Source organism: Salminus brasiliensis, chromosome 7, assembly GCF_030463535.1.
Source record: "Salminus brasiliensis chromosome 7, fSalBra1.hap2, whole genome shotgun sequence".
In the NCBI taxonomy this organism is placed as follows: domain Eukaryota; kingdom Metazoa; phylum Chordata; class Actinopteri; order Characiformes; family Bryconidae; genus Salminus; species Salminus brasiliensis.
This window is the reverse complement of record NC_132884.1, coordinates 27036956-27059917: the sequence shown is the minus strand read 5'-3', so window position 1 is coordinate 27059917 and position 22962 is coordinate 27036956. Positions and strand designations below refer to the sequence as shown.

Here is a 22962-nt window from a genome sequence, read left to right as displayed (position 1 = left end):
AGAAAACCTTCGCTAGTTAGAATAGGCTAATAATTCAAAAGATACCTCTAAGCTTAGACATTACTAAACACAATACAATAAGGCGACCATAGAACTAACAAGGTGCTTGGTGAATGTATGTTGAGTTGCAGGTGAAACTATTAGGACACAGTGGCCAATGAGAGTACATCAGGAACCATATACTACCATACTAACCATCATGTCAAAATAGTACACCACCATTAGTCCATTGCTTAATTATTATGTGCAGTTTTTGATGCAGCCATAGACATGCTCTGGAAACTTAATAATGGAGACTGCTGGTGTTTTATGATACTGGTTTGCAGGATCATCTATATGACATACTTAGACAGCTCACACAGTTGATTACGTTCGCAAGAACACAGCCAACATCAATTTGAAGATATCAAAGACAATGTTTAATAATAAAGATCTATTTCTTAGATATCACATGCAGGATAAAAATACAAAAAAAAAACATACATCATATTCCTGATAAATAAACAAGACATTCCAAAATTCTGAATGTGAATTACATTTAAGACACTAAGGCACTAAATATATTACATATAAATACACACATGGACAAACTTTTTGGTAACCTTCGGTTAATGAAAGAAATTCTCACAATGGTCACAGAAATAACTTGAATCTGACAAAATAATAAATAAAAATTCTATGAAAATGAACAAATGAAAATTCAACATTGATTTTGAACCATGCTTCAACAGAATTAGTTTAAAAAGTAAACTCATTAAACAAGCCTTGACAAAAATGATGGTACCCCTGAAAATAATTTGACCATAGGGACATGTTAAATCAAGGTATGTCCACTAATTAGCATCACAGGTGTCTACAATCTTGTAATCAGTCAGTGGGCCTATATACAGGGCTACAGGTAGTCACTGTGCTGTTTGGTGACATGGTGTGTACCACACTCAACATGGACCAGAGAAAGCGAAGGAAAGAGTTATCTCAGGAGATTAGAAAGAAAATTATAGACAAGCATGTTAAAGGTAAAGGTTATAAGACCATCTCCAAGCAGCTTGATGTTCCTGTGACATTTACATTTACGGCATTTAGCAGTCGCTCTTATCCAGAGCGACTTACTAAAGTGCTTTGCTATTTACCCAAGAAAGATCTTAGCTAGTTAGAATAGACTAATAGTTCAAAGATGCCTCTAAGCTTTAGACATTACTAAGCACAAGTCAATAAGGTGACCATAGTACTCTGCTATTCGCCCAAGTACTCTCGGTGTACACAGAGTGTGACTACAGTTGCACATATTATTCAGAAATTTAAAATCCATGGCACTGTAACCAACCTCCCTGGACGTGGCTGCAGGAGGGAAATTTCTGACAAATGAAAGATACAGATATTACGAATGGAAACAAAAGAGCCAAGAAAAACTTCTAAAGAGATTAAAGGTGAACTTCAAGCTCAAGGAACATCAGTGTCAGATTGCACCATCTGTCGTTGTTTGAGCCAAATTGGACTTCATGGGAGATGACCAAGGAGGACACCATTGTTGGGGGGAAAAAAAAAGGGAGACTTGAATTTGCCAAACTACATGTTGACAAGCCCCAAAGCTTCTGGGAGAATGTCCTATGGACAGAAGGCACATCAGCTCTATGTTCACAGATGGAAAAATGAAGCATATCAAGAAAAGAACACTGTCCCTACTGTGAAACATGGAAGATGCTCTGTTATGTTCTGGGGCTGCTTTGCTGCATCTGACACAGGGTGTTTTGAATCTGTGCAGGGTACAATGAAATCTCAAGACTATCAAGGAATTCTAGAGAGAAATGTGCTGCCCAGGGTCAGAAAGCTTGGTCTCAGTCACAGGGCATGGGTCTTGCAACAGGATAATGATCCAAAACACACAGCTAAAAACACCCAAGAATGGCTAAGAGGAAAACATTGGACTATTCTGAAGTGGCCTTCTATGAACTGAAACATGCCGGCTGGAAAAGGCACCCTTCAAACCCAAGACAACTGGAGCAGTTTGCACGTTGAGGAGTGGGCCAAAATATTTGCTGAGAGTCTCACTGACAGTTACAGGAATCGTTTGATTGCAGTGATTGCCTCAAAAGGTTGTGCAACAAAATATTAAGTTAAGGGTACCATAATATCTGTCCAGACCTGTTTCAGAGTTATTTTTTAAATAATTCTGTTGAAGCATGGTTGAAAAGCAATGTCGGGTTTTTGTTGGTTAATTTTCATAGCATTTTTATTTATTATTACTTTTGTCAGATTCAAGTTATTTCTGTGACCATTGTGGGTTTTTCTTTCATTAACCGAGGGGTACCAACAATTTTGTCCACATGTGTATGTAGTATGCTGTTATTCAAGGTTCTCCCCATATTGCACACAGTTTCTTCCCAGAAAGACTAATGAGCAGCGTGATGTAACATGCACTACTAGAAGAACTGCTACTTGCTTGACATTTAACATCAGAATTTCCTAAAAAATGTATTGACTTTGCAACTTAAAGTTATCCAGAGCTACAGTCACACCAGCAGCAACCAGAATCCTTTCATGGAAGTGAATATACAAAAAATTCAACCTTGCAACTCTGAATACACAGATCAGCATTGCAGATCAGCAAAGGCCACAACATCCATGGAAAGTCAAATGATAGCTTTCCTTAAATGTCAAAAGGCTTCCTTTTAAAAGGCACATTTTCTTAAATTCTGATAGATTTAAGTGAAAACACACAACAAGAATATGCATTAAAATGTGGTTTCCTTAAGTGAATTAAGGAAGTTTCCTTAATAAGTTTCCTTAAGTGAACTGAAAAAAGAACAGTTCACTTGAATGGCTTTAAAATCTAAAAAAACCTCAAAAGCATTTCCTTAGAAAAGAGAGAGATCTGTCTATTGATAAACAAAAATTGACAAAATGGCCAGCAACAATTAAAATGACAAAAGAAAATAAAATGTAACTCAGACACACTATCATGGCGGGAGATGAACTGATGGCACCTGGATTTAGCCCTAGCTACTCACTGAAGGGTCTAAGACAGGCCCCGGGAGTTCGGACTGTCAGTGCTTATTTCATATTGGTCCGCAGGGTCAGCTCACTGAAAGCACTTGAAAATATTCTGAAGACTGTATTTGTGTGTGTGTGTCTCAAATGCTTATAAAACTTCATCTTCAGAATCTGCTTCTCTTTCCCGTGGTTTTAGTAGACCCATCTCCATTGGAGGCATTCTTCGGAGTTTGGAACGTACCACACTGAGGAAGAAAATGCATATAGCCATCAGGAATGCAACACATAAGGAACCATATACAAGGCTATGGACTAGAGTCATTCAACACACAGACAACAGATTTACCTTGACATTAAGGGCAAATAAACAAAACACAAACGTTTTCTTATTCATAAATAAGAATTACTTGCCTGTTTTATCATTTGAGTGATTTGTGGCACTTCTGCACATTTCCCTAGTTTACATATGCAGACAGCAGTTCAGAACAGAACACCACCTCAATGAGTGAGGTTACATGTTAGGACAGTAGCATTGCTGTACATAAATATGGTGACGGTTACTTGCAATGAGAATGGTATTTTAGCAAGGATGTGCATATGATCTGTCCAATTTCTGTTCTGTGTTTATCCAGCTACAAATTTAGCAAAGCTCATTCCCCAAGGGAGGGCAAGGGTGGGGGCATTTTGGAAGCTCACTGGAAAAACAAGCTACCTGAGAGTTTAGCAAACTTACTGATTTGTTTCAAAAAAGGTAAAAATCCAGCAAACCTGGATGAGTCGGTCTGCAAGATTAGTAAAAAAAAAAAAAAAAAAAAAAAAATAGTCGTAGCCAGTCATGATTCTCATAGCTGCCTGGGTGGCTCAGTGACACCCAGAACATGTTCATTACTGGCTGGTAAGTGTCTTCAAGACCAGTCACTCCACCCTGTGCTCTAAGATATCCTCGTCTTTATCCTCGAATCGTGTGCAGTTTGATCCCCAGTTAGCTGGAACACAGCTAGCACTGTGCTGTTTGTGGTGGCCAGCTAAACAAATCTAAACTAAGCCTAGCTAGCCAGCTATGGGATTAAACACTAAATAACAGGCTGCATTTTGGCTTACAGTCATTTCAACACCAGTTGCTGAACTTGCTCTCTTAGACACAAGTTTTAAATCATTTACCTTTATGTTAGCTGTTGTAATGTTTGGAGCTCATTTCAAGGTATGAATTATGTGGATGCTGCTACATGTGTAAGCCCAGATTAAAAAGTGAATTGTAAAGAGGAAATTGCGTAAATTAGATTTTTCGGTGACCTGCGCTTACAGAGGACAGTGCATCAACATAAGAATTCTAGAGCTATAAAGTGGTTGAATTTTAGATAATATTTTGAATAATGCAACAATACATTGGACTGCTCCAATGGGTCAGATGCTTATAACGTAAAAAGGCTAGAATATGACAGTGCTCACCAAAGAACAGTGGTGTGTGCTGCAGCCACAGTGAGCAGAGCGAAGGCCAGGTGCCAGCTGTAACACATGGTTATGAACATCATGTTGTTGTGGTCTGACAAATCCCACTTCACCTCACTAGGGGGGTACAACACAAAGGCAATCTGGGAAAAAGAACAGATGGCAAAAACACAACAAAAGTTACAAAACAGCCTTTAACACATACTACTATTAATTTTTAATGACCAGCACACAGCATTCATCAAATCTAACCTGCCAGAACCAGCTGCCCTGAAGCAGGCAGAGAGCGGCCCGCAGCAGTTCCAGCAGGATATTTCCCCTGTGGAAGACCTCCAGCAGGCAGATAACAGCCCCCCCAAATACTGCATACAACAGAAGCATATGGACATGGACATCCAGCATATCTCTGCCATGTAGGTGATAGAGGAATAGGAATCCTGCAAGGACACAGACATTTCACACAGTTTCAGTTCATTTGTAAACATTGGCCATCAGGTGTGTTGCTTAGCACGAACGTGTTGCTAGCACGAGTTGGCTAGCAGAGACTATTTCCCTATCAAAAATGACTGCAAAATGCCAAAAGGGAGCACTAAACCATGACTTTGCTTAACTGCTCCATATACAGTAAACTAATTCATTTTGAACTCGCCTGGGAGCGCCCTCTAGTGTCTGACAAACCCAGACGTTCTGTAGAGGAGTACTTTAGTTGTTAAATATGCATTTTTGTAGTAAAAAAGCAACTGTTAACCTTCAGAGTTAGAAGTTTTATATGTTTTGATGAGATGCATTTTGCACAATAATATATATATATATATATATATATATATATATATATATATATACACACACATGATAAAACCAATGCAAACCTATAGAAGGTCCCAGTCAATACCAGGGTATACAGTGAAACTGTCAGAAAAAAAGAAAACTGTACTAAACACTAGTTGTCAGATACTGGATGTGTTACATTTCTGCATTATTCAGAGACTGTGATGTAAACAAACACTAGCAATTTATTTGTCCTACAAAAGGACCAATTCATATTTTAAGCATTTGTAATGGTTAAATATAGTTATTTATAGTTAGTTATTTGGCGATTAATTTGTCTTAGATTGTCCAGTATGTGTCTCTCTGCTTAAACTGGATACAAAATATATTTTAGGCCAAAATAATATCCTAAAGATGAAAACAATATCTCAATGGTAATTTTAAAACATTTTCATTAGAACTTGAGAAAACTTGTGGAAGCAACTCTTTTGAACTCTTTTTTTGGGAAAAAAGAGTCATTTCAGTTTTGGGTTTTGCCAAAACTGAAATGACTTTTCTTTTCTAGACTATTGTTAAAAAGCTATTTAAAAGCAGGCATCACAGTGTCACATCTTTTCACGAAGAAAATTCTAAACAGTCATGTTACAAAGTAAAACGCTCACCTTCATTAAAGAAAGCAAGGCCCAGCAGTAAGCGATCTAAGGCCAGTGGTGCCCCATCTATGCTGTGGACGGTGAGCGATGTAGCCCCTGCTAAGGCAAAGAACAAGTACATGGTTGTGTGCTGCCAGTTCATCAGCTGGTACCAGTGCTGAGTGGAGGAGTCATACAAGTGAAACTTTGGTCCACCGGCTGCAAACTGTTCTCCTAATATGCCTGCGAGAGCAAGAGACACAATATTAGACACCTAATGCGCTGAATTAGTTCCTAATACACTGAACACTTTAAATGTGTATAAACAATAAATAAAGTGTATGAAGACAACATATTATAAATCTATTTTATTCATATGTAAATTAAGCTGATATTAGCTTTCAGAGAAAGCTGACACACTTTAATCTCATAGATATTACATTGACTAGAGAAAAGACTGTAACTATGCCTTGGTGTCTGCAGCATTTAATAGGAACTCTTACCTGGCAATTATCGTAAGCTGACCTGGCTGGGGTTTAGAAGTGAACCCATCATTACTTTTAGGCAGTGCCTTAACCCTTTAAGGCCTAAACCATTGAATAATTGCCAGAAAAGCACAATTCTTTAAACTTTAGAGGGTTTATTTTACCTGTATTTGAATTAGACCAGTCAATAAAATACCATCTGCACAAAATTTACAGTATTCTTTATCAGGAAGCAAACTGTAAGTGCAATTATGAAAAGCTTCAAATGTCTACAGAACTAAATCAGATTAGAAATGTATGCCTCTTGTTGTAATTGTGTGACAGCAGCTTACCAATAAGAGAAAAGCATAGGGTTACAGCTCCCTCAGTGATTTCTAGGCGGTGTTGCATGGCTCTTGTGGTGATTCTCCCAGCTCCTGCACTTTTGTTTCTGCGGGTGGCGTACCACAGGGAGTACTTCACTGCCCACCACAAACCAGCTATCAGAAAGAAACTTCCAGGAAGGGCATGTCCTTTAAAATTTCCCATGATTTCCAGCAGGCCCTGGAACACCAACAGAAAAGTTATGAGACATTCGGTAGATTAATAGTGTGCTCAATTAGTTGACCTCTCTGCTGAATACAGACAAGGCAGACAAGACAGAGAAAAAAATACATATATGAACTTTGGGACAAGAGACGGGCCACTTTGGGACAATATGGACTACAAAAAGAACACACACACAGAGTTTGGCGTTAAAGCTTGTCCAATCGCATATCAGACAAGCAAATACGCAAGGAATTTAACACTAAAGAGGCCAACAACCACAAATGTGTTCTGAGAGAAGTGAACACTTTACAATAATAATTTGCAGCTTAAATATGCAGGTTTCACAGCAGAGAATCCGACCAAATCCCAGTCATTATAATTAGTGAATAAGTTTACATCATTATCAGACCTGAGGCTCCGCTTCAGAAGCAGTAGCTAAGCTAATTCGTCAAGGATGTGTTTCCCAATTGCATCTCAGCACAGAGATGATAAGTAAACAAATGTTCTTTTCTTTGCCAGTTCACACATACGTTACCTGCCGTTGTATTTACCATCTGAAAAACTTTCACACAGAGGTGTCTGATGGACAAGAGAGTGTAGAAATGTGATATAAAGCCACATATCACACACATTAAACCTCTGTCTTAGTGAATGATGTTGGATTCACTCGATGTTAACAGACTCTCTGTGGGCGAAAGGGACCATATTCCGTCCTGGGCATTTAGCTAAGCTTACATTTACATTTATGGCATTTAGCAGACGCTCTTATCCAGAGCGACTTACAAGGTTACTCGTATTGCAGAGGTGGGTCAGTGTAGTGTTAGGAGTCTTGCCCAAGGACTCTTATTGGTGTAGTGCAGCATAGTCACCCAGACTGGAAATCGAACCCCATGGCGTGGTAGCTCAGTGGCAGGTAATGGTGTTATCTGTTGCGCCACACCAACCAAGCTAACTGGCTGATGCAAAAATAAGATAAAACACTCTTAGTTTATATCTGAAGAAATCAACTTCCAAACTAATCTGTATTTTAGATGTTATGTTGGTTACATAAATGTCAGTTTTGAGCCCCTTAACCAGCCTAGTATGTTAGTGGGGTAACACACAAACAGATGCTAATAAAGGTTACTGGGTAATGAAATAAAAAAGCGTATCATAAAATGACCAACAAAAATGATCAGTTCAAGAGCTAACGCTGATATGTGCAAGTCCGAGCCAACGAAACCCATTTTACAAATAGGTTCTTATTCACTACTTATTCACTACTATATACGTGTATGTTGTGCAGGAACAACAGAAAGTAAGTGATACATTCAGAGGCAGCAGAAAATGGAAGGGTGTATATAATTACAGAGAAAAGTGTTAAGTGACATAATGAGGGCCTGGAAGAGAGCCTTGAAGTGTACTGTGTGTGTTATGATATTTTTAAACATTTTAAGAAAATGGAGGAATACACAAAAACAGGCATGTCACAAACTGCCCAGTGTAATGAATGTGAAACGGAACAACGGAAAAAATGACTTCATGGATTCTCCCAGGGTGGGATATGCAGTTTTCACCAACTCACTGACTCCACACCATCTACTATCAGATTATGGAAAACAAAACATGCAGAAAAGCAGATAGTGGAGCCCCCCTACACAGTGGAGAAGTTCTGAAACAATATCTGAAACATTTAGATATTCATTTCCAGCTTAATTACCAGACTGAGTATTTTCCAGAGATACAGAGATCTTTTCCCCCCCCCAAATACTTCCAGAAGACTGGAAGTCTTAAAATGATCTGTTGCATTAGTGCTGATTCACACCCTGACCAAATTACCACTTCTGATCATCCAAACACAGCTTCTGTTATTTTATAGGTCTAGTTTAGTTTAATTTAGTTTAACTACAACTGAATTACAACTAATTGGACTAAGCAGAACATAGTATGAGTAGTTACAATGAGACTATTTATGAAGGTGAAGGGAGGAAACCTGAAATCTCAATGGCTTCTTGAAGACTTCTGAAGCATCTTCAGAATGAGCTTTTTCATTTCTTTAAATGAGAGGATCGAATTAGTCGCCGCTGAGAACCTAAATTCTGTATTTACTTGTTGGGGTTACATGAATGTCAGTATAGGGTGTGCTTACTGCCTTGTCTTATATTTCACAGTTTACAACTCATTGTGGACTAGCACACTAGAAAAACCCTGTATAGTAACAAAATACAACCAACTAAACCTTTAGGCTGTTCCTGGAACTCTCAAATACAGACACTAATGCTCTGGGTATGGGCTGATCCAGCTGGGGAACACCAGATTCAGGCCTGTTCCTGCAGGATGCAGTGCCATCGCCATGGAGACTAGATGACCCGTGAATGCCTCTTCAATGGAGAGCAGACCAGCTTTCTGATTGGCTGGTGCTGTTTTGCTTATTTCCAACAGGGGTCTGAAATATGCACAGTATCTTTCATACAAGAGCACACATTAATAAGGCCTACATCAAAAACGAGTGGATGAATAAGCAGTTTGTAATCAGTCTGACATTGAACTGAAACTGTGGCAGCTTATCTCAACTCGGTTGGCAAAACCTGCGTCTGAGCACCTCGGATTTAACAAGAGGTCACGCAGGAACAGGTCATTTCCATGTTATTTAACACGGACTGCAGCTAATGATGGAGGCTATGCATGTTTTTGTATCATGTGGGGTTGAGCGTTCATAACAGCCTATTCTCCATCAGATGTAGCTACTACTGACCCGGCTGCTTCATAAAAAGGAGAAAAGGTCAGATTTCTTTTCTTAATTATAGCTAGGACAAAGTACAAGAAAGAAAAACAGATCGCTGCCATGCATTTTGGAAATAAACCTTAAAGACAGTTAATGTCAAGGGTTGCTAAAAATATTTTTTTCTACTTTCTGCACTCAGAAGTGCCTGATGGCCTCGTAATTCGAGCAAAACCCCACATCTTAAACGTTATAGCTATCTCTAGCTAACCTAGCTAGCACTAGCTATCAACAACACTCCACAGGTCTCTAAATCCTAAATCAAACAATAAATTAGCCCCAACAAAATAATTAACAAAATGATGCACAAGTTTCCATATCCTCTAAAACAGGCCCGGTTGTGAGGAAAGGGCTTTTCTGACACTTACCTCACAGACTGAAGGAAATAAGCGACCGTTAACGTGTTTCTCGGTTGAACGGAATCACACTTCGCAGCAGTCGCTCTCCTTTCCTCGCATTGTTTTTATCTAGCTAATTAAAACCGAGAAACACTAATTGTCTTCATTAGCTAGTACTAGATATTGCGTTTTGCTGGAAACACTGTCATCACCAGTCCAGTAAAGCCTTTACGCGACCACCACATTTAGCCCAGTCGCTTTTCCAGCTGTTTCTCGGGTTTCCACGATTTTTTTTTAGAAGCAATCTTTTTCTCTTGAAGTGTATTTTAACGGAACCTCCCCTGGAGGCCAGCGATTGGTTCAAAGCCGTACGCTCGCGTCACTCCTCTTTACCGTGATTGGTTGAGCGTCCTTTCAATCAAAGCGCTCCTCTGAATTCCACGTGTGCAATTTCACTCCGCCTGATGTGAGAACAGAGTCTTCAGGGTTTCCCCACCTGTATTGCGACATGTCCCGCCTTCAAGCCTTAGGATTGGTTAGTAGAATCCCGTCTTCCGTGCTAGGATTGGCTCGTAGGGTCCAGCCTCCAGGAGTTCTGCTTTTGAGTGTGAACTATTAGCCAATCGTAGCGCGGGTGGAAAACGGGTGGAGAAAATAACAGTGTCCAGACTCACTTTCCTCTCCAGGAAACCGCTATGTGAACTATTTACTTTAGCTATGTGGAAACCTTAGACTATGCACTTATTTAGCGCAGTGTTTAGCTAGATTATACGTTTTCTTGGCTTCATCCTGCTCATCTTTCCTTACACTTTGAAGGAAATCACCTGACAATTAGCTCTCTTCACACAACTGTGTTGTAGCTCTGAATGAATATTCTGCTTGTGATGAGAGGGTGGGGTCAGAAATGCGCGGTTTGCCTACGTGCACATATTCACGGGCGGTCTTCAGGAGACGAGACGGAGTAACGGGGGACACTGAATGGAAAGAAGACCAAACCGAGACGATGGTGTGTTCACTAGACCTTCATCAGACTCTTTTATTTCCCATTAGACAGTAAGTGGCACTGAGGTACACTTAATATCATCTAGTCTTATAAAGACGCTACTCCCGGGCACCAGTCAGATGTTCCCACACATTTGGCATCTGGCATTCCCCAGGGCCAGACAAAGCCTAAATCCAGCCTGATCCAGGGTCTTTAATGATGAATCACCATAACTACTGAAGGAAACCTGGCCACTGTGCACACCACACACCAGACTGTTCAGATTTAATGGCATTTTCATACATGTCATGTGACAACTCAAGAATTGCAAGAAATCCAATTTTTTACACAATAAACGTACATTTCCTTCCATGAATTATGGCGGATAATAACTGTCGCATTGAAATACTTCTCCAACAACATTACCATATAACGTTGGTAGTGGTGCAGTGGTGGCTCAGCGGTTAGAGAGCCGGGATATCGATAACAGGGTTGTGGGTTCGATACCTGGGCTTGGCAAGCTGCCACTGTTGGGCCCTTGAGCAAGGCCCTTTACCCTCTCTGCTCCCCGGGCGCTGGAGTTGGCTGCCAACCGCTCTGGGGGGGTGTGTGTGTGCTCACTGCCCCTAGTTCACTAGTGTGTGTGTGTGTGTGTGTGTGTGTGTATGTTCACTACCACAGATGGGTTAAATGCGGAGGACACATTTTGCTGTACAGTGACAAATATGTGCACCTTAACTGGAAAACAGGCGAAAATGGCTTTTAATAATTTTTTGAATGTGATCTATGAGGACAAGTCACAATATTCTGACCATTAAACTGACCATTCATTTGGCATCACAAAGTTCAGTGTTGCTTTGAGACATATTATGATTGGAAGAAAACCTGAGATCAACGATAGGATAGGATAGCTGCATTCAGAGGGAGCAAGCAATGCTACGGTTCTGTTAAATCCTTCCTTTGGAGGTAAAGAGGTGGGAAGAAGGAGACTAGAGGAAGAGGACGACTGGAATTGAGGAATCAAGAAGAGGATAAAGATAAGGAGAAGAGTTCATGATGCAATGCAGAGAGTGGTTGCCTTATCTCAGGCAAGCACTGCACACGCCAGTGAAAGAACACAATAATCCACATCTCATCACACATGCCCAGCTCAGCTTTCACGCATTCGCGCATAGGACAGTAGACGCAAAAGTCCTTCATGCACACACAGTTGCATTTACATCCACAGAACGTGTGTGTGCATGCATTAAGTGGGATTTGCCACAGCATCATGGTAAAGCAAACACTTAATTGGACACAAATGACCATTCTTCATTTGACCTAGATGAGATGGGATGTCTGGCCATGTTTCTGCCATGCAAGAACATAGAGGGTGCTCTTTTTCCCATTCAGAAACAGGTGAGGTCATGCAGGTGTATGTTGCAGGGGTCATCAGGGGAACTGGAGCCGGGCAGAGGACCAGTAGAGAGGTTCGGGCATGACCACATAGACGCTACAGGCGGGACAGGACCGCTTGTTCCACAGCCCCTCTTCAATGCACTGAAAGAGAGGATGCTGAGTTATGGAAGGCCAGCATGCAGATTGTGCAGGCTCCAAGCATTGAGGACAAAATGTTGACACACATACACACATGTTGTTAGTTAAAGTACAATCCAGGTGCTGTAAGGTCCATACAGTTCCACTGTCTCCAACATCGTAATCAACCAATCACCTTCCACATCATTAGAAACACCTACTTTGTATATGTACCCCTTATGCTCGTGTACAGTTAGTGACTGTAGCTCATCTGTTGCCTTTACGAAACTTGAATTAGCCATCGTCAAGACTAGAGGTTATCCATTTCTGTCCTGGAGGGTCGTAGTCCAGTCACTTTGGTAATTTCCCTGCTCAAACACACCTGGTTCAATTACCAGGTTTAGTTGGCATATTAAAGTAGGGAAATCTGTGAACTCTTCTGGACTACATTCCTCCAGAACAAAAATGTGTAATCCCTGCTCTAGACCTTCATCAGTGATCAGTCTCTGAGTCGTAGATCTGCTCATGTCTAGCAGAAACACTAAGCAATGCTGTTGCAATGCACACTGCCAAATAGCTGAATCTGGATAAACGTTAGGACACCTTAACATTTTAAGAGAACCAACTGCACAGCCTTTTTGACCTTAAGTTGAATAGCCCCATAAACTGAAATTCCTTCATTTGTTTAATTTCCAACTTTGATCTTAGAATCCCTCTCTTGCACAGTGCTCCCAGAATGGAGGCTTAGTACTTCCTTCTTTTAGACTCTCATTCAATTGGGGTTGAAACCATAGGGAAAAGGCACTGGCCGGATTTCCTGTAGATTGGGCAGTTAGACAGTTACACCACTCTGGAGATTAAATTTGTGTGGCCAAAAAGAATGAAACAGACTTAGACGTCTGCTCAAACAATTCCCCATGCTGAGACATAGAGCATTGTTAAAGCCAGGTAACTCAAAGTGTATTTTTGAGTAAACTGTCTAAACTGTCTTGTTTAACAAGCTGAAAGAGAGGCAGTAGTAAAAACCTGAGCTATAGAACTATAGCTCTGTTAACTACAATAAGTTTGAGATCATTTGGATTATTCATTATTCATCAAAAACTGATCAGCCTGTAACTGTACTTCAACCTATTCAGCAAGTGGCCCTAATAAAGTGGCAAGTAGGTGGAAGTCCAAAGTAGGTTTTCCAGTTAATATAACCCACATCTGTGTTTTCTTTGCAAAGTTTTGCTTGTGTTCCTCAGCATTGCTAAGCTGGATTTCTTTATCATTTCCTGTTTTTTCTGTTTTTCAGCATTATTCATTAATTCATTAATTAGAGAAGACATCATTAATGTCTGTGAGAAATAGCTAGAGCTGTTAAAAATGTGCTTCTGTCATTTTGGCTACAAATTGGACAGACATTGACATTGACTTGTGCTATGGTGGCTAGACGTCCAGTAGCCACCAGCTAATTTCCAGCATGTGCGTGCGGATGTCCTCTCATGTCTACACTGACCCCTTATGTCTGACCTGTAAACTCGGGATATGACCAACGTCACAGCTACCACAGCGTCACACTCAGAGTCTGTCACTGTGACAGGATGGCATGTTGATTAGTCAAACCTTTGAACAGATATATTCCACAAAGCTTAAACATTAAGATTTCCAGATCCAAAGCATGACCCTGTTTCTCTGTTCAGTAGCGTATTTTCAGCTTTCACATAGAAATTGTGCTTCTACACCAACATCAAGGTTATCTTGAACATTATTGTTGAGGCAGTTCCTGGTTAGTAAAATGTTACATGTATGAGACAGAGAAATATTCTTATTAAAATGTCATTGTACAAAAAAAAAAAACAGATCAGAGAGGAGGAAATACCATTCCATGGATGGAGAAGTACTAAAGTCATTAATATTTAGTAATGCACTGAGAAAAGCCATGCACTGAACTTTCTTGATTAATTTCCACATTAATGTAATAAAATTTATTACGTAAAATACAATTATTGCCAAAATGACCTAAAGCCACATACTATATTAATGTAGAAATGAATCTAGCAGGTTCAACACACCACTTCCTCAGTATGATGCCAGTCAGTATGTACATGTTCTGTGTATTCACAGTCTTCAGATGGAGGTGTATCAGCGCTGTCTGCGTAAGGAGAGTTGGCGACGGGGCATGCGGTACTCCTCTTGTCCAGCGCAGAATGGCACCTCCTTCCTGCGCTCGCACACACCAGTGGAACTCCCGCTGCGTGGACGGCCACCTGGCTCTGACCTCCTTGCCTTCTCAATCCACCAATCAGAGATAAGAGATGTAGTGACACTGCTGGACTAGATGTGCCCAGGGAAACTACACACCACAGGCCAAACATTTGGAAGCAGCAAAGTAAACATGAAGGTTGTATTTTGAAGAGGTAATGAACAGTAAGTCCCGTTTCTGCTTTGGTGAGCCATTATCAAAGCTGTTAAATGGACACAGAAATAATTCTCGATTGGTCCCGAAACCATTATGCTGTAAGTGGGGTTGACCACTGAGGGCACTGACAGATGAAGTAAGAACTCGCTTTTGTCTAAATGGAGAAACAGACAATTCTCTTAACAACTAAAACTAGGCTGATGACCTTGGCTGATAAAAATAGGCCAAATAGGAGGTGCAATAAAAGTAAGTAAGTAAGTAAAGTAAATAAATAGAAACAAACTAGACGTGTGTATCTTACTGTTTGGGTGTAGGAGCCAATATTTTAGGACCTACATAGTGAGTCAGTGTGGGAAGTGTGGGTAACAGGGTTAGGAGGATTAAAAACCCTTACCCATGGTAAAAAAAAACAACACAGTAACACAGCCTCTCATAGCTTATTGCTGTGCTACAACTAATCCTTAAGCAGTGGTGGTCCTATTGTCCTGCAGAGTTTGACTGTAGCCCTAATCATTTACATTTACATTTATGGCATTTAGCTGACACTCTTACCCAGAGCGACTTAAATGGTTAGTCACATTACAGAAGTGGGCTAATGCAGTCTTAGGAGTCTTGCCCAAGGACTCTTATTGGTGTAGCGCACCCAGACTGGGAATCGAACCCTGGTCTCCCACATGGTGTAATAGCTCACTCGCAGCTAGTGGTTTTTATCTGTTGCGCCACACCAACCAACCACAACAATAATAATCATATCCACCCAATTCTCACATTTGGATGTTCATAAATACTTTTTGCTTGTGTCACGTGTGTTAAATTGGGACATTTTTAGTAATTAAGAAAGAATAAACAGCATACAAGTGTAGAAGGCTTTACCCATATAATACTTTAGAATAAGAATCACTGCAAACCAGTGGACATTTAGTAAAAGTGTCTTTGGTTAAACTAGATGGCATTAAGAATGTTATGCCGTGTTAACTCTAGGCAGATCTACTGAATTGCAAAGAACGATTAATTGCTTCCATACATTCAGCCTGTTGTGTATGTATATGTATTGCAGCAAAGATATGAAGCTAGCATGGATGGGACTCTCTTTAGCTGGGCACCATGCAGTTGCACGTAAGATCCGGGACTGGGTTGTCATTGCACTTTTCATTTGTGAAGTGTCAAAAAAGCAGAATGTGTAAAAGCCAGCGTGCAGCAAGCAGGGGGGGGGAAAGAAATCATGATTCCGACACAAGGCATCGGGTTCAGTGCATGCGGATGAGTTACTGAATGAAGTGTTTGGTGTTTTGTACATGCAGTAGCAAAGGAACCTGTAAATGGTTTGACATATGCCAGAAAAATGCACTTGCTTGACTCTTACTTCTTTGTGGAAACGGTGGGAGCAGTGAAGTTCATAGGCTCCTCCTACTCCACCTCCTCCATTGCACACTTCTTCATGGCAGATCAAGCACACACTGTCTGCATCACTCTGAAACAGAACAGTATGAACAGACTCATGTTGGAGAAATCAGCAACGGTGGGAAGACTTAGGATAGAGTCTTCCTACTATAACGTATTCCTGTTGCTTTTTGCTAAATTAAGAACACATATCCCTTTCAGCTGACTTGGTGCTAAGGTCGCTAACCCTGAGGACTAATGGAATAGGCCAAAGCCTTCTGGGATAAGGACAATTTAATCCACAAGATTTTCTGGATCTACAAGGTTTTAATAAAAAAAGATTATGAATCTGAGTAAATATAATAATATTCATAGATAGTCATGTATTTTCTTCACCAGGTTACTACTGTTCCGGTCAGCACTCACCACATTTATGGCACTTTGCATTGCTACTGACTAAACTAGCTAGCTAACTTAGTGACAAGATCCATCTCCTGAAGAAAGGGACATGTGTCAGTCAGATGGATGTGGCAGCTCTATCAGGTATGGAATTGATTTGCAGTTAAATAGCATTCATATTTTGCATTAATTGCTAGATCAGCTTGCTACACTTGTATCTTTTTACACCTGTTATGCAGATTTTACTATTTTATTTACACACACACAATGATGTATATACATTATATTAATATTATACTATTTACATATTATTAAAAAGGTGAAAATCATTTTTTGCAGTATACATTTAGACCTAATAGGCCAGAGTCACAGATAATTGATGACAAATATGTGGTTATATCTGAAGTTCATATTATAAAACTAAGAGCAAAGTTAGCTGAAAAGCTATGTAGATAAACACCTCATGTTACAGATTGAGATTGGCCCAGACACGAAATGTCTTTATGAAATACCATGATACCATGCTACATTTTCTCATTAATGGTACTATTTAACTTTTAAATTGATATAGTATATACTTCAATATATAGATGAAGTGCATAGCTCAGTCCTCTAATAAGTCTCTGTAAGTGATATCTGGCCAGCAAACAGCACTGGCACATTTATAAAACTTCATTAAAAAAAATCTTCATTTAAATTTAATGACTTTGAACTAGTCAGATAAATAACTAAATATGTGTCAGCAAGTAATATAATGTTTTTCACATGTTTGCTGTGTCAATTATTGATAACCAGATTTTTATCTAGCTATTATCTTCTGTCGGCTAGTTAATTTCTATGTATGTGTGTCTGTGTGTGTGTTTTTGAGATGGTCTGGAAATATGAAATGTTCTTTTTAGCAGAAACGTTTGTAAAGAAAGAGTGAAGTAAATGTCTGTTGAGTTTACAGACAGATAGCAGTGTTGTCTCTTTAGAGCCCACTGTTTCAAATTGCATAAAAGTTACTTAGATTTTATGCATATGGTGGTGTTTTCTATATCTGACCCCTCACTCACCAGAGACATGACCTTCTGGTTGCGTAAGCGCAGCCTTCTCTCCAATGACTCGGCCAGCTCAGGGATGGTGCTGATGCGACTCTCTTTTGTCCTGCTGATGTCATCTGAGGAGACGCGGCGAGCATGAGGATGAGGCCGTATCTCTTTCTCCTCACGGGTCTTTAGGTGGACGGGGGCTGGTGGCATGGAGGCAGCGTGGAGCTGCTTCACCTTAATAGCTTCCAGCTGTGACTGAGAAAGTAGAGAGGTAGGTCTGTATGTGAGTCCTGACTTCTTCAGTTCCTCAGTCTCATAATTGTGTCACATAGTTTCAGAGTAGTTACTCACAGTAGATGCTCACAGTACTCACTGTAACTGCTATGAACCCTAAACTCTAGAGTAAAACTATGTGAATGGATTTAAGGTTTATTGATCTTTAATATATGGTGCTTCATATGATCTAATCTAAACAGTAATACATTCACTATTACTTGTTATAACTTGACTCTAACAGTCTGCGTTAGGTGTATACATGCTTTTGTGCAAGTATTCCAATGCCTTCAATTATTTAGTTAATAAACTGATGTGAAACAAGACTGCGAGACTCTAGAGTACACACCATCTGACTTTTCAGAAGAAAATGGAAAAAACTACTTCTTGACCTGAACTTGACCTGAAAGTGTGCTGGTGTCTACTATGCCAAAATGAAAAACATATAGGATCGTATATTATACAGTATAGGCACTGTATAGAAACCCACTGAAACAAACTCAATTTTCATTAAAATTGGACTCAAAAAAGTGCAAAGAAAATCTAGTAAATGCTTAACTTTAGTACATTGGAGTACATGTAATCTCTCCACGGTGGGTCCTCAGTAGCATGGCTATATGCCCCCCCCCCTCTTTTTTCATGGCTTTTGCAGACAGAGAGACACAGTAGCCAGTAAGCTTTAACAGAGGTTACATTGCAGTGGCTTATATAATTATATTTAAATGGCCCGGTATGACCTTTCACTTAGAGCTCATTATTGGTGCTTAACCTGTTGACTCAGTGCTGATTACAATACGTTCGGCTCATTTTTACAGACTGCTTAGAGAGCACTTAGTATACAAACAGTACATAAACAGCACTAAGCATATAAACAATGCACCAAAAATGCAATTTTTTGTTGCTTATTGTCAGCACTAACCATCTAAATGTATAAAGGCAGTGATTATGGCTGGTGAACTTAATAATACTTAATAAGCTTAATAAGAACTTAATGAGCTGAGAATCTAATCCTATTAACAGACCTAATCTTATTAACAGACGTTTAATCTGTGTCTTGTGTAAGCATTAGAAAGAGGGTTAAAACTTAACCTGAGACTCCTGAGCCAAAATGGATCTCATTAAACTGTCAGAGGTCAGGCTTTCAGCTGGTCAGATTCAAAGGCTGATATTCTGTGTCCCTCTATCGGAGGCCTGAGGAATAGCAGGTGCTCGAAGCTTGATGGTGAGTCCATTTGCATGTTGTATTCAAGCAGTACAGTTTCAGATTGTTGCACATAATTGTTTAATTCCAGCAACTAAAATGACAGTTGTGGAGGTTAAGATGGACTTGCATGTCTATGCAGATTCTCAACAGCAATTAACCGTTGTTAACTTGCAGTTATTTCACATGACACATACATGTGATAATCTCCTATAATGAATTCTGTATGGGTTCATTCAACAGAACCAAATAGACTATGCATTAAATGAGGGTATTAGGGTAGGGCATCAGGAGGAAGAAGTGTTCAAGGATAAGGTGTCATACCAAATTTTCTCAAAATAGTTTGCAAACAATATATGCCAGTGGGGATGGAATACCCATAAATCATTTCGCTGTTTGATTTGAAGATTTAAAGATCTGAAATCTTTCACTACCTTGTCGAACTATGTTCCCTATAATAGTGCTCTATATAGTGATCTGGATTCTGGAATATAGGGGACAGTGAATAGGGCATAAATTCAAACACAGCTTTGGTTTCACGCTAGTGAATTCCCCAGAAAATCACCTGCTCTGTTCACGGGCTGTGTCTGAAACATAAGAAATGCTTTCTACTCATTCAGGATTTTAAGGCACGAAGTTGCCCAGTCATGTCTGAATCAATCTATTTTATTGGGGAAACAGCAGTGAGCTGTCGATACTTTGGCAACGTCAGGACATATGGATCGGTTCGGTTACAGAGACCTTCATGACTACACTGGCTTTTGAGACACCGTGGACAACAAGGCATTAAGTCAGCTAGTTATCTCCAGTTTCAGATACAATCATTGGCTCACTGGGACATAACCCGAACTGGCTGGCTGGCTGGATAGTCGTGTAATATTCGGTGTGACTGATTCAGACATTTGTGTTCACACATACAGCTCTTCTGGGTAATGTTCTGGGTTACCATGTATGTCTAAAAGGGGCTAAAATGTGTATAACTGCAATTTATCCAGCAATATTAAGCAGCTCGGCATTCCTGGAGAAGAATGTGTGAAGAATTTGTCCAGAACATCACTTTGCATTAGCAAAGAGAACAACTATGCCATCCATCAACTCAGTGAAAGCATGGCCCAGTTAATGCACCATGTCCTGGACTCAGATGACAGAGTGTCTGTCTGAGACCTTCATATGGGTTCCCTTGAGGTGTTTCCAGTAGAAGCCAACTCTTTGCGGAGATACGTTGGAAGCAGTGTGTTAATTAGTTGAGCCACTTGAGTACCTCTTGCTCATTTAAATCACTTCATCATGCAGCAGTAGTTTCTTTAGCTGGGGGAAGAAAAGGACATTTTATTGACTTAAGCTACAGGCTTGTATATTTTAGTTAGGTGGCCAGAACATCCCTGCAGAATCAAACAGCAGGTTCAGTTTTGCTTATATTTGCTGGGTCATTTTGGAACACATAATAGACTGGTCATTGTATATTCTGCAGATTCAGGCTTTGGTATAGAGTACTTAGGCATCTGAGTACAGAAGAAATATGAATAATATTAATACATCATTTGTATGTCAGCTTGGGTTTTATTTCCTTATAGCAGCCTAGTGTTACTTGTAGTTATTATCCAGTGAGGCAGATATCCCGTGGCCGTCTAATTTATTACATTCATTTTTTAACGCACTTAGTCATGCGAATGAATTTTGCAAATGCCACAAGCAGAAACAAGTCTATTTGCCAGCTGTTCTAGTGTTAAACAGTTTGCACAGTACTGTATATCTGTGTGTGTGTGTGTGTGTGTGTGTGTGTGTGTGAGAGAGAGAGAGAGAGACAGAGGGAGACAGAGAGATGCCCTAGCCTGAGGGACACTGCGTGACAGTGCTGGCACTGCTAAAGTGAAAGTAGCATGCAGTATTGCCCACCAGTTCAGCTTCCATCACCTTCATCTGGAACAGTGTCATTCCACACTCAGTCCTACTCTTTCCAGATGTAAAAGTAAAGATACAGCTGCGGAAATTCACATTTGAGCATTGAAGTGAAAATGTGGCAATGATTTAAGGACCTAAAAAGGCACTGGCAAATAGACGACATACTTATTCTATCAGTGCACTCCGTGTTGATGTACTATGCCTACACTGTATGCACATGGATGCATGAATAAAGGCTTACATACATTTACATGCATGCTTTCCTACTGAGGTATTGGGTTGTATAGAAGCAATGCTAGTATACTATGTAAGCCTATACACTTACTTTGTAAGTATTTTTGAAGTCATGACAGTAAAACTGAACTAGTACGAACTGGGTGAGAGCGAGAGAGAGAGAGAGAGAGAGAGAGAGAGAGAGAGAGAGAGAGAGAGAGAAAGAGAGAAGGGGGATACTGATGTGTGATGGGAGGAATGTGATTGATTATGGGTCACTGCTTTTGATCAGATGGCATGTAACACATTCCTGGCATCTGAATGCCTCTAATAGACATTATGCAATATGCATAGCTGTCTAATAGAGACTCCAAAACTAAGTGTCAAATAACAGTAGTCTATTTATAGTCATTTATAAGTTATCTGCCTAGGATTTGATCTGCACTTTTGAAATACGAGACATAATGAATGTTATGCAGCTTTTTTAGCTACTACTGAATCAAAATAGTTGTTTATAACCTATGAAGGTATTATTTTGGAATCACTTTATTCATGGCAGTAATGGATCTAAGTCAATGATGTTGTTCTAAGTTTGAGATTTCATGCATGATTTGCAAAATATTTGGCCAATTTACTCAACAGTTGGTCTGAGCTTTGCATTAGTCTCCTGTTCCCCACCAATCCCAGTTTCCACCCTTCCCCATCCCCACCCTCTAACCTCTTCCCCCTGGTGCCTCTGGCTTCCTACCATGCAGGGCAAAGAAGCGCGGCGGTCAGCAGTGTTGCGTGTGGGCCTGCGGAAGCTCCTCTTCCTCTCTTTGGCCGACTCCTCCCCGGCTCCATGTCCCCAGTAGCTGCTCATCCACTTGGTGAAGTTCCCATCATCATCCTCATCATTGTCCATGATGATGGCGGGCAGCAGCCGCAAAGACAGCTTGAAGGCCGGTGTGTGTGGAGCTCCCGACGGGGCTCCTGACCTGTGAGAGGAAAAACTGGTCCGCAGCCGGACCAGGATAATCCAAATCAGACAGCCGAACAGGTCTTTTGCTGGATTGACTGCTCCCTAGCTGGATGAGCTGTGGCACTCTCTCTGGGTGCTGCAAGGGATGGAGCTTGGACTCCAAAGAATGGCCTGCGCTGGACCAAATGGGGCAGTGCGAGAGGTTGTAATTAGATCCCCCGGGTTGGTTAGGTGAGCTCAGTGTGTAAGCCAGCCTGAAAATACACATGCACATTCACACGGCTCATCCAGGTCTTTAAATAAGCGAATCCCCTGTAATCTGTTTAACATCAGAGCAGGAGGGAGGGGGTTATGGAGGAGGGAGAGAAATGCAGGACTAGCAAAGGGTGGGAGTCAGAGGGGGGCGGGGGTGCTACCAATGTGTTGATGCAAGAATCTAAATGGGCGGGGTATGGGTGTTTGTTTTGCGTGTATGTAGGCAGTGTGTATGTGCGTGTGTGTGTGTGTGTGTGTGTGTGTGTGGGGGGGGGGGGGTCTGCTTTTAAAATCTTTCCATTACAGAGCTCAGGCCTAGAGGGCCCAGTCACACCCACACATACAACACTCACACATACACACACACACAGAAATACTATTTTCCCCATACTTTCCACTGGTTGAGCACATGAAACCTGCCAATATTTATGGACTGCATCTGTAAAAAACAGATCGCTCTGCCATAACTGCATATACACAGTACTCTCGACTAATTA

The 22962-nt window shown here is 40.5% G+C and overlaps 2 protein-coding genes across 4 annotated transcripts; both read right to left on the bottom strand.

The window, feature by feature from the left end:
- Nucleotides 1–484: 484 nt before the first annotated feature.
- On the bottom strand, nucleotides 485–10222 carry tmem45a (transmembrane protein 45a). Of its 3 annotated transcripts, none has more exons than XM_072683046.1 (6): nucleotides 9983–10222; nucleotides 6658–6868; nucleotides 5871–6083; nucleotides 4693–4877; nucleotides 4441–4583; nucleotides 485–3236 (listed from the first exon to the last, which is right to left on the bottom strand). In XM_072683046.1, the coding sequence occupies exons 2-6, from the start codon at nucleotides 6851–6853 to the stop codon at nucleotides 3140–3142; spliced, it is 834 nt and encodes a 277-aa protein (XP_072539147.1). In that variant the 5' UTR covers nucleotides 6854–6868; nucleotides 9983–10222; the 3' UTR covers nucleotides 485–3139. The 3 variants fall into 3 exon arrangements, with proteins under 3 accessions (XP_072539147.1, XP_072539149.1, XP_072539148.1); XM_072683048.1 differs by having other exon boundaries at nucleotides 4693–4802; XM_072683047.1 differs by lacking the exon at nucleotides 9983–10222 and adding an exon at nucleotides 9072–9086.
- Nucleotides 10223–14573: 4351 nt separating this feature from the next.
- Nucleotides 14574–22153, bottom strand: lnp1 (leukemia NUP98 fusion partner 1). Its single transcript, XM_072683045.1, has 4 exons — nucleotides 21998–22153; nucleotides 17697–17915; nucleotides 16214–16321; nucleotides 14574–14717 (listed from the first exon to the last, which is right to left on the bottom strand). Exons 1-4 carry the CDS (start codon nucleotides 22151–22153, stop codon nucleotides 14574–14576), a joined length of 627 nt encoding a protein of 208 aa, XP_072539146.1.
- Between the last annotated feature and the right edge of the window lie 809 nt (nucleotides 22154–22962).

Bases quoted from the DNA above. Each gene is read 5' to 3' on its own strand.
- lnp1 (XM_072683045.1), bottom strand. From the start codon at position 22,153: ATGGACAATGATGAGGATGATGATGGGAACTTCACCAAGTGGATGAGC. The intron at 17,916-21,997 runs GTAGGAAGCCAG...CTACTTTCTCAG, and splicing joins GCGCTTCTTTGCCCTGCATG to TCACAGCTGGAAGCTATTAA. The intron at 16,322-17,696 runs GTCATGTCTCTG...GTTCTGTTTCAG, and splicing joins TGCGCTTACGCAACCAGAAG to AGTGATGCAGACAGTGTGTG.
- tmem45a (XM_072683046.1), bottom strand. From the start codon at position 6,853: ATGGGAAATTTTAAAGGACATGCCCTTCCTGGAAGTTTCTTTCTGATA. The intron at 4,878-5,870 runs GTGAGCGTTTTA...GTGTCCTTGCAG, and splicing joins CCTTGCTTTCTTTAATGAAG to GATTCCTATTCCTCTATCAC. The intron at 4,584-4,692 runs GTTAGATTTGAT...TCTTTTTCCCAG, and splicing joins AGGGCAGCTGGTTCTGGCAG to ATTGCCTTTGTGTTGTACCC.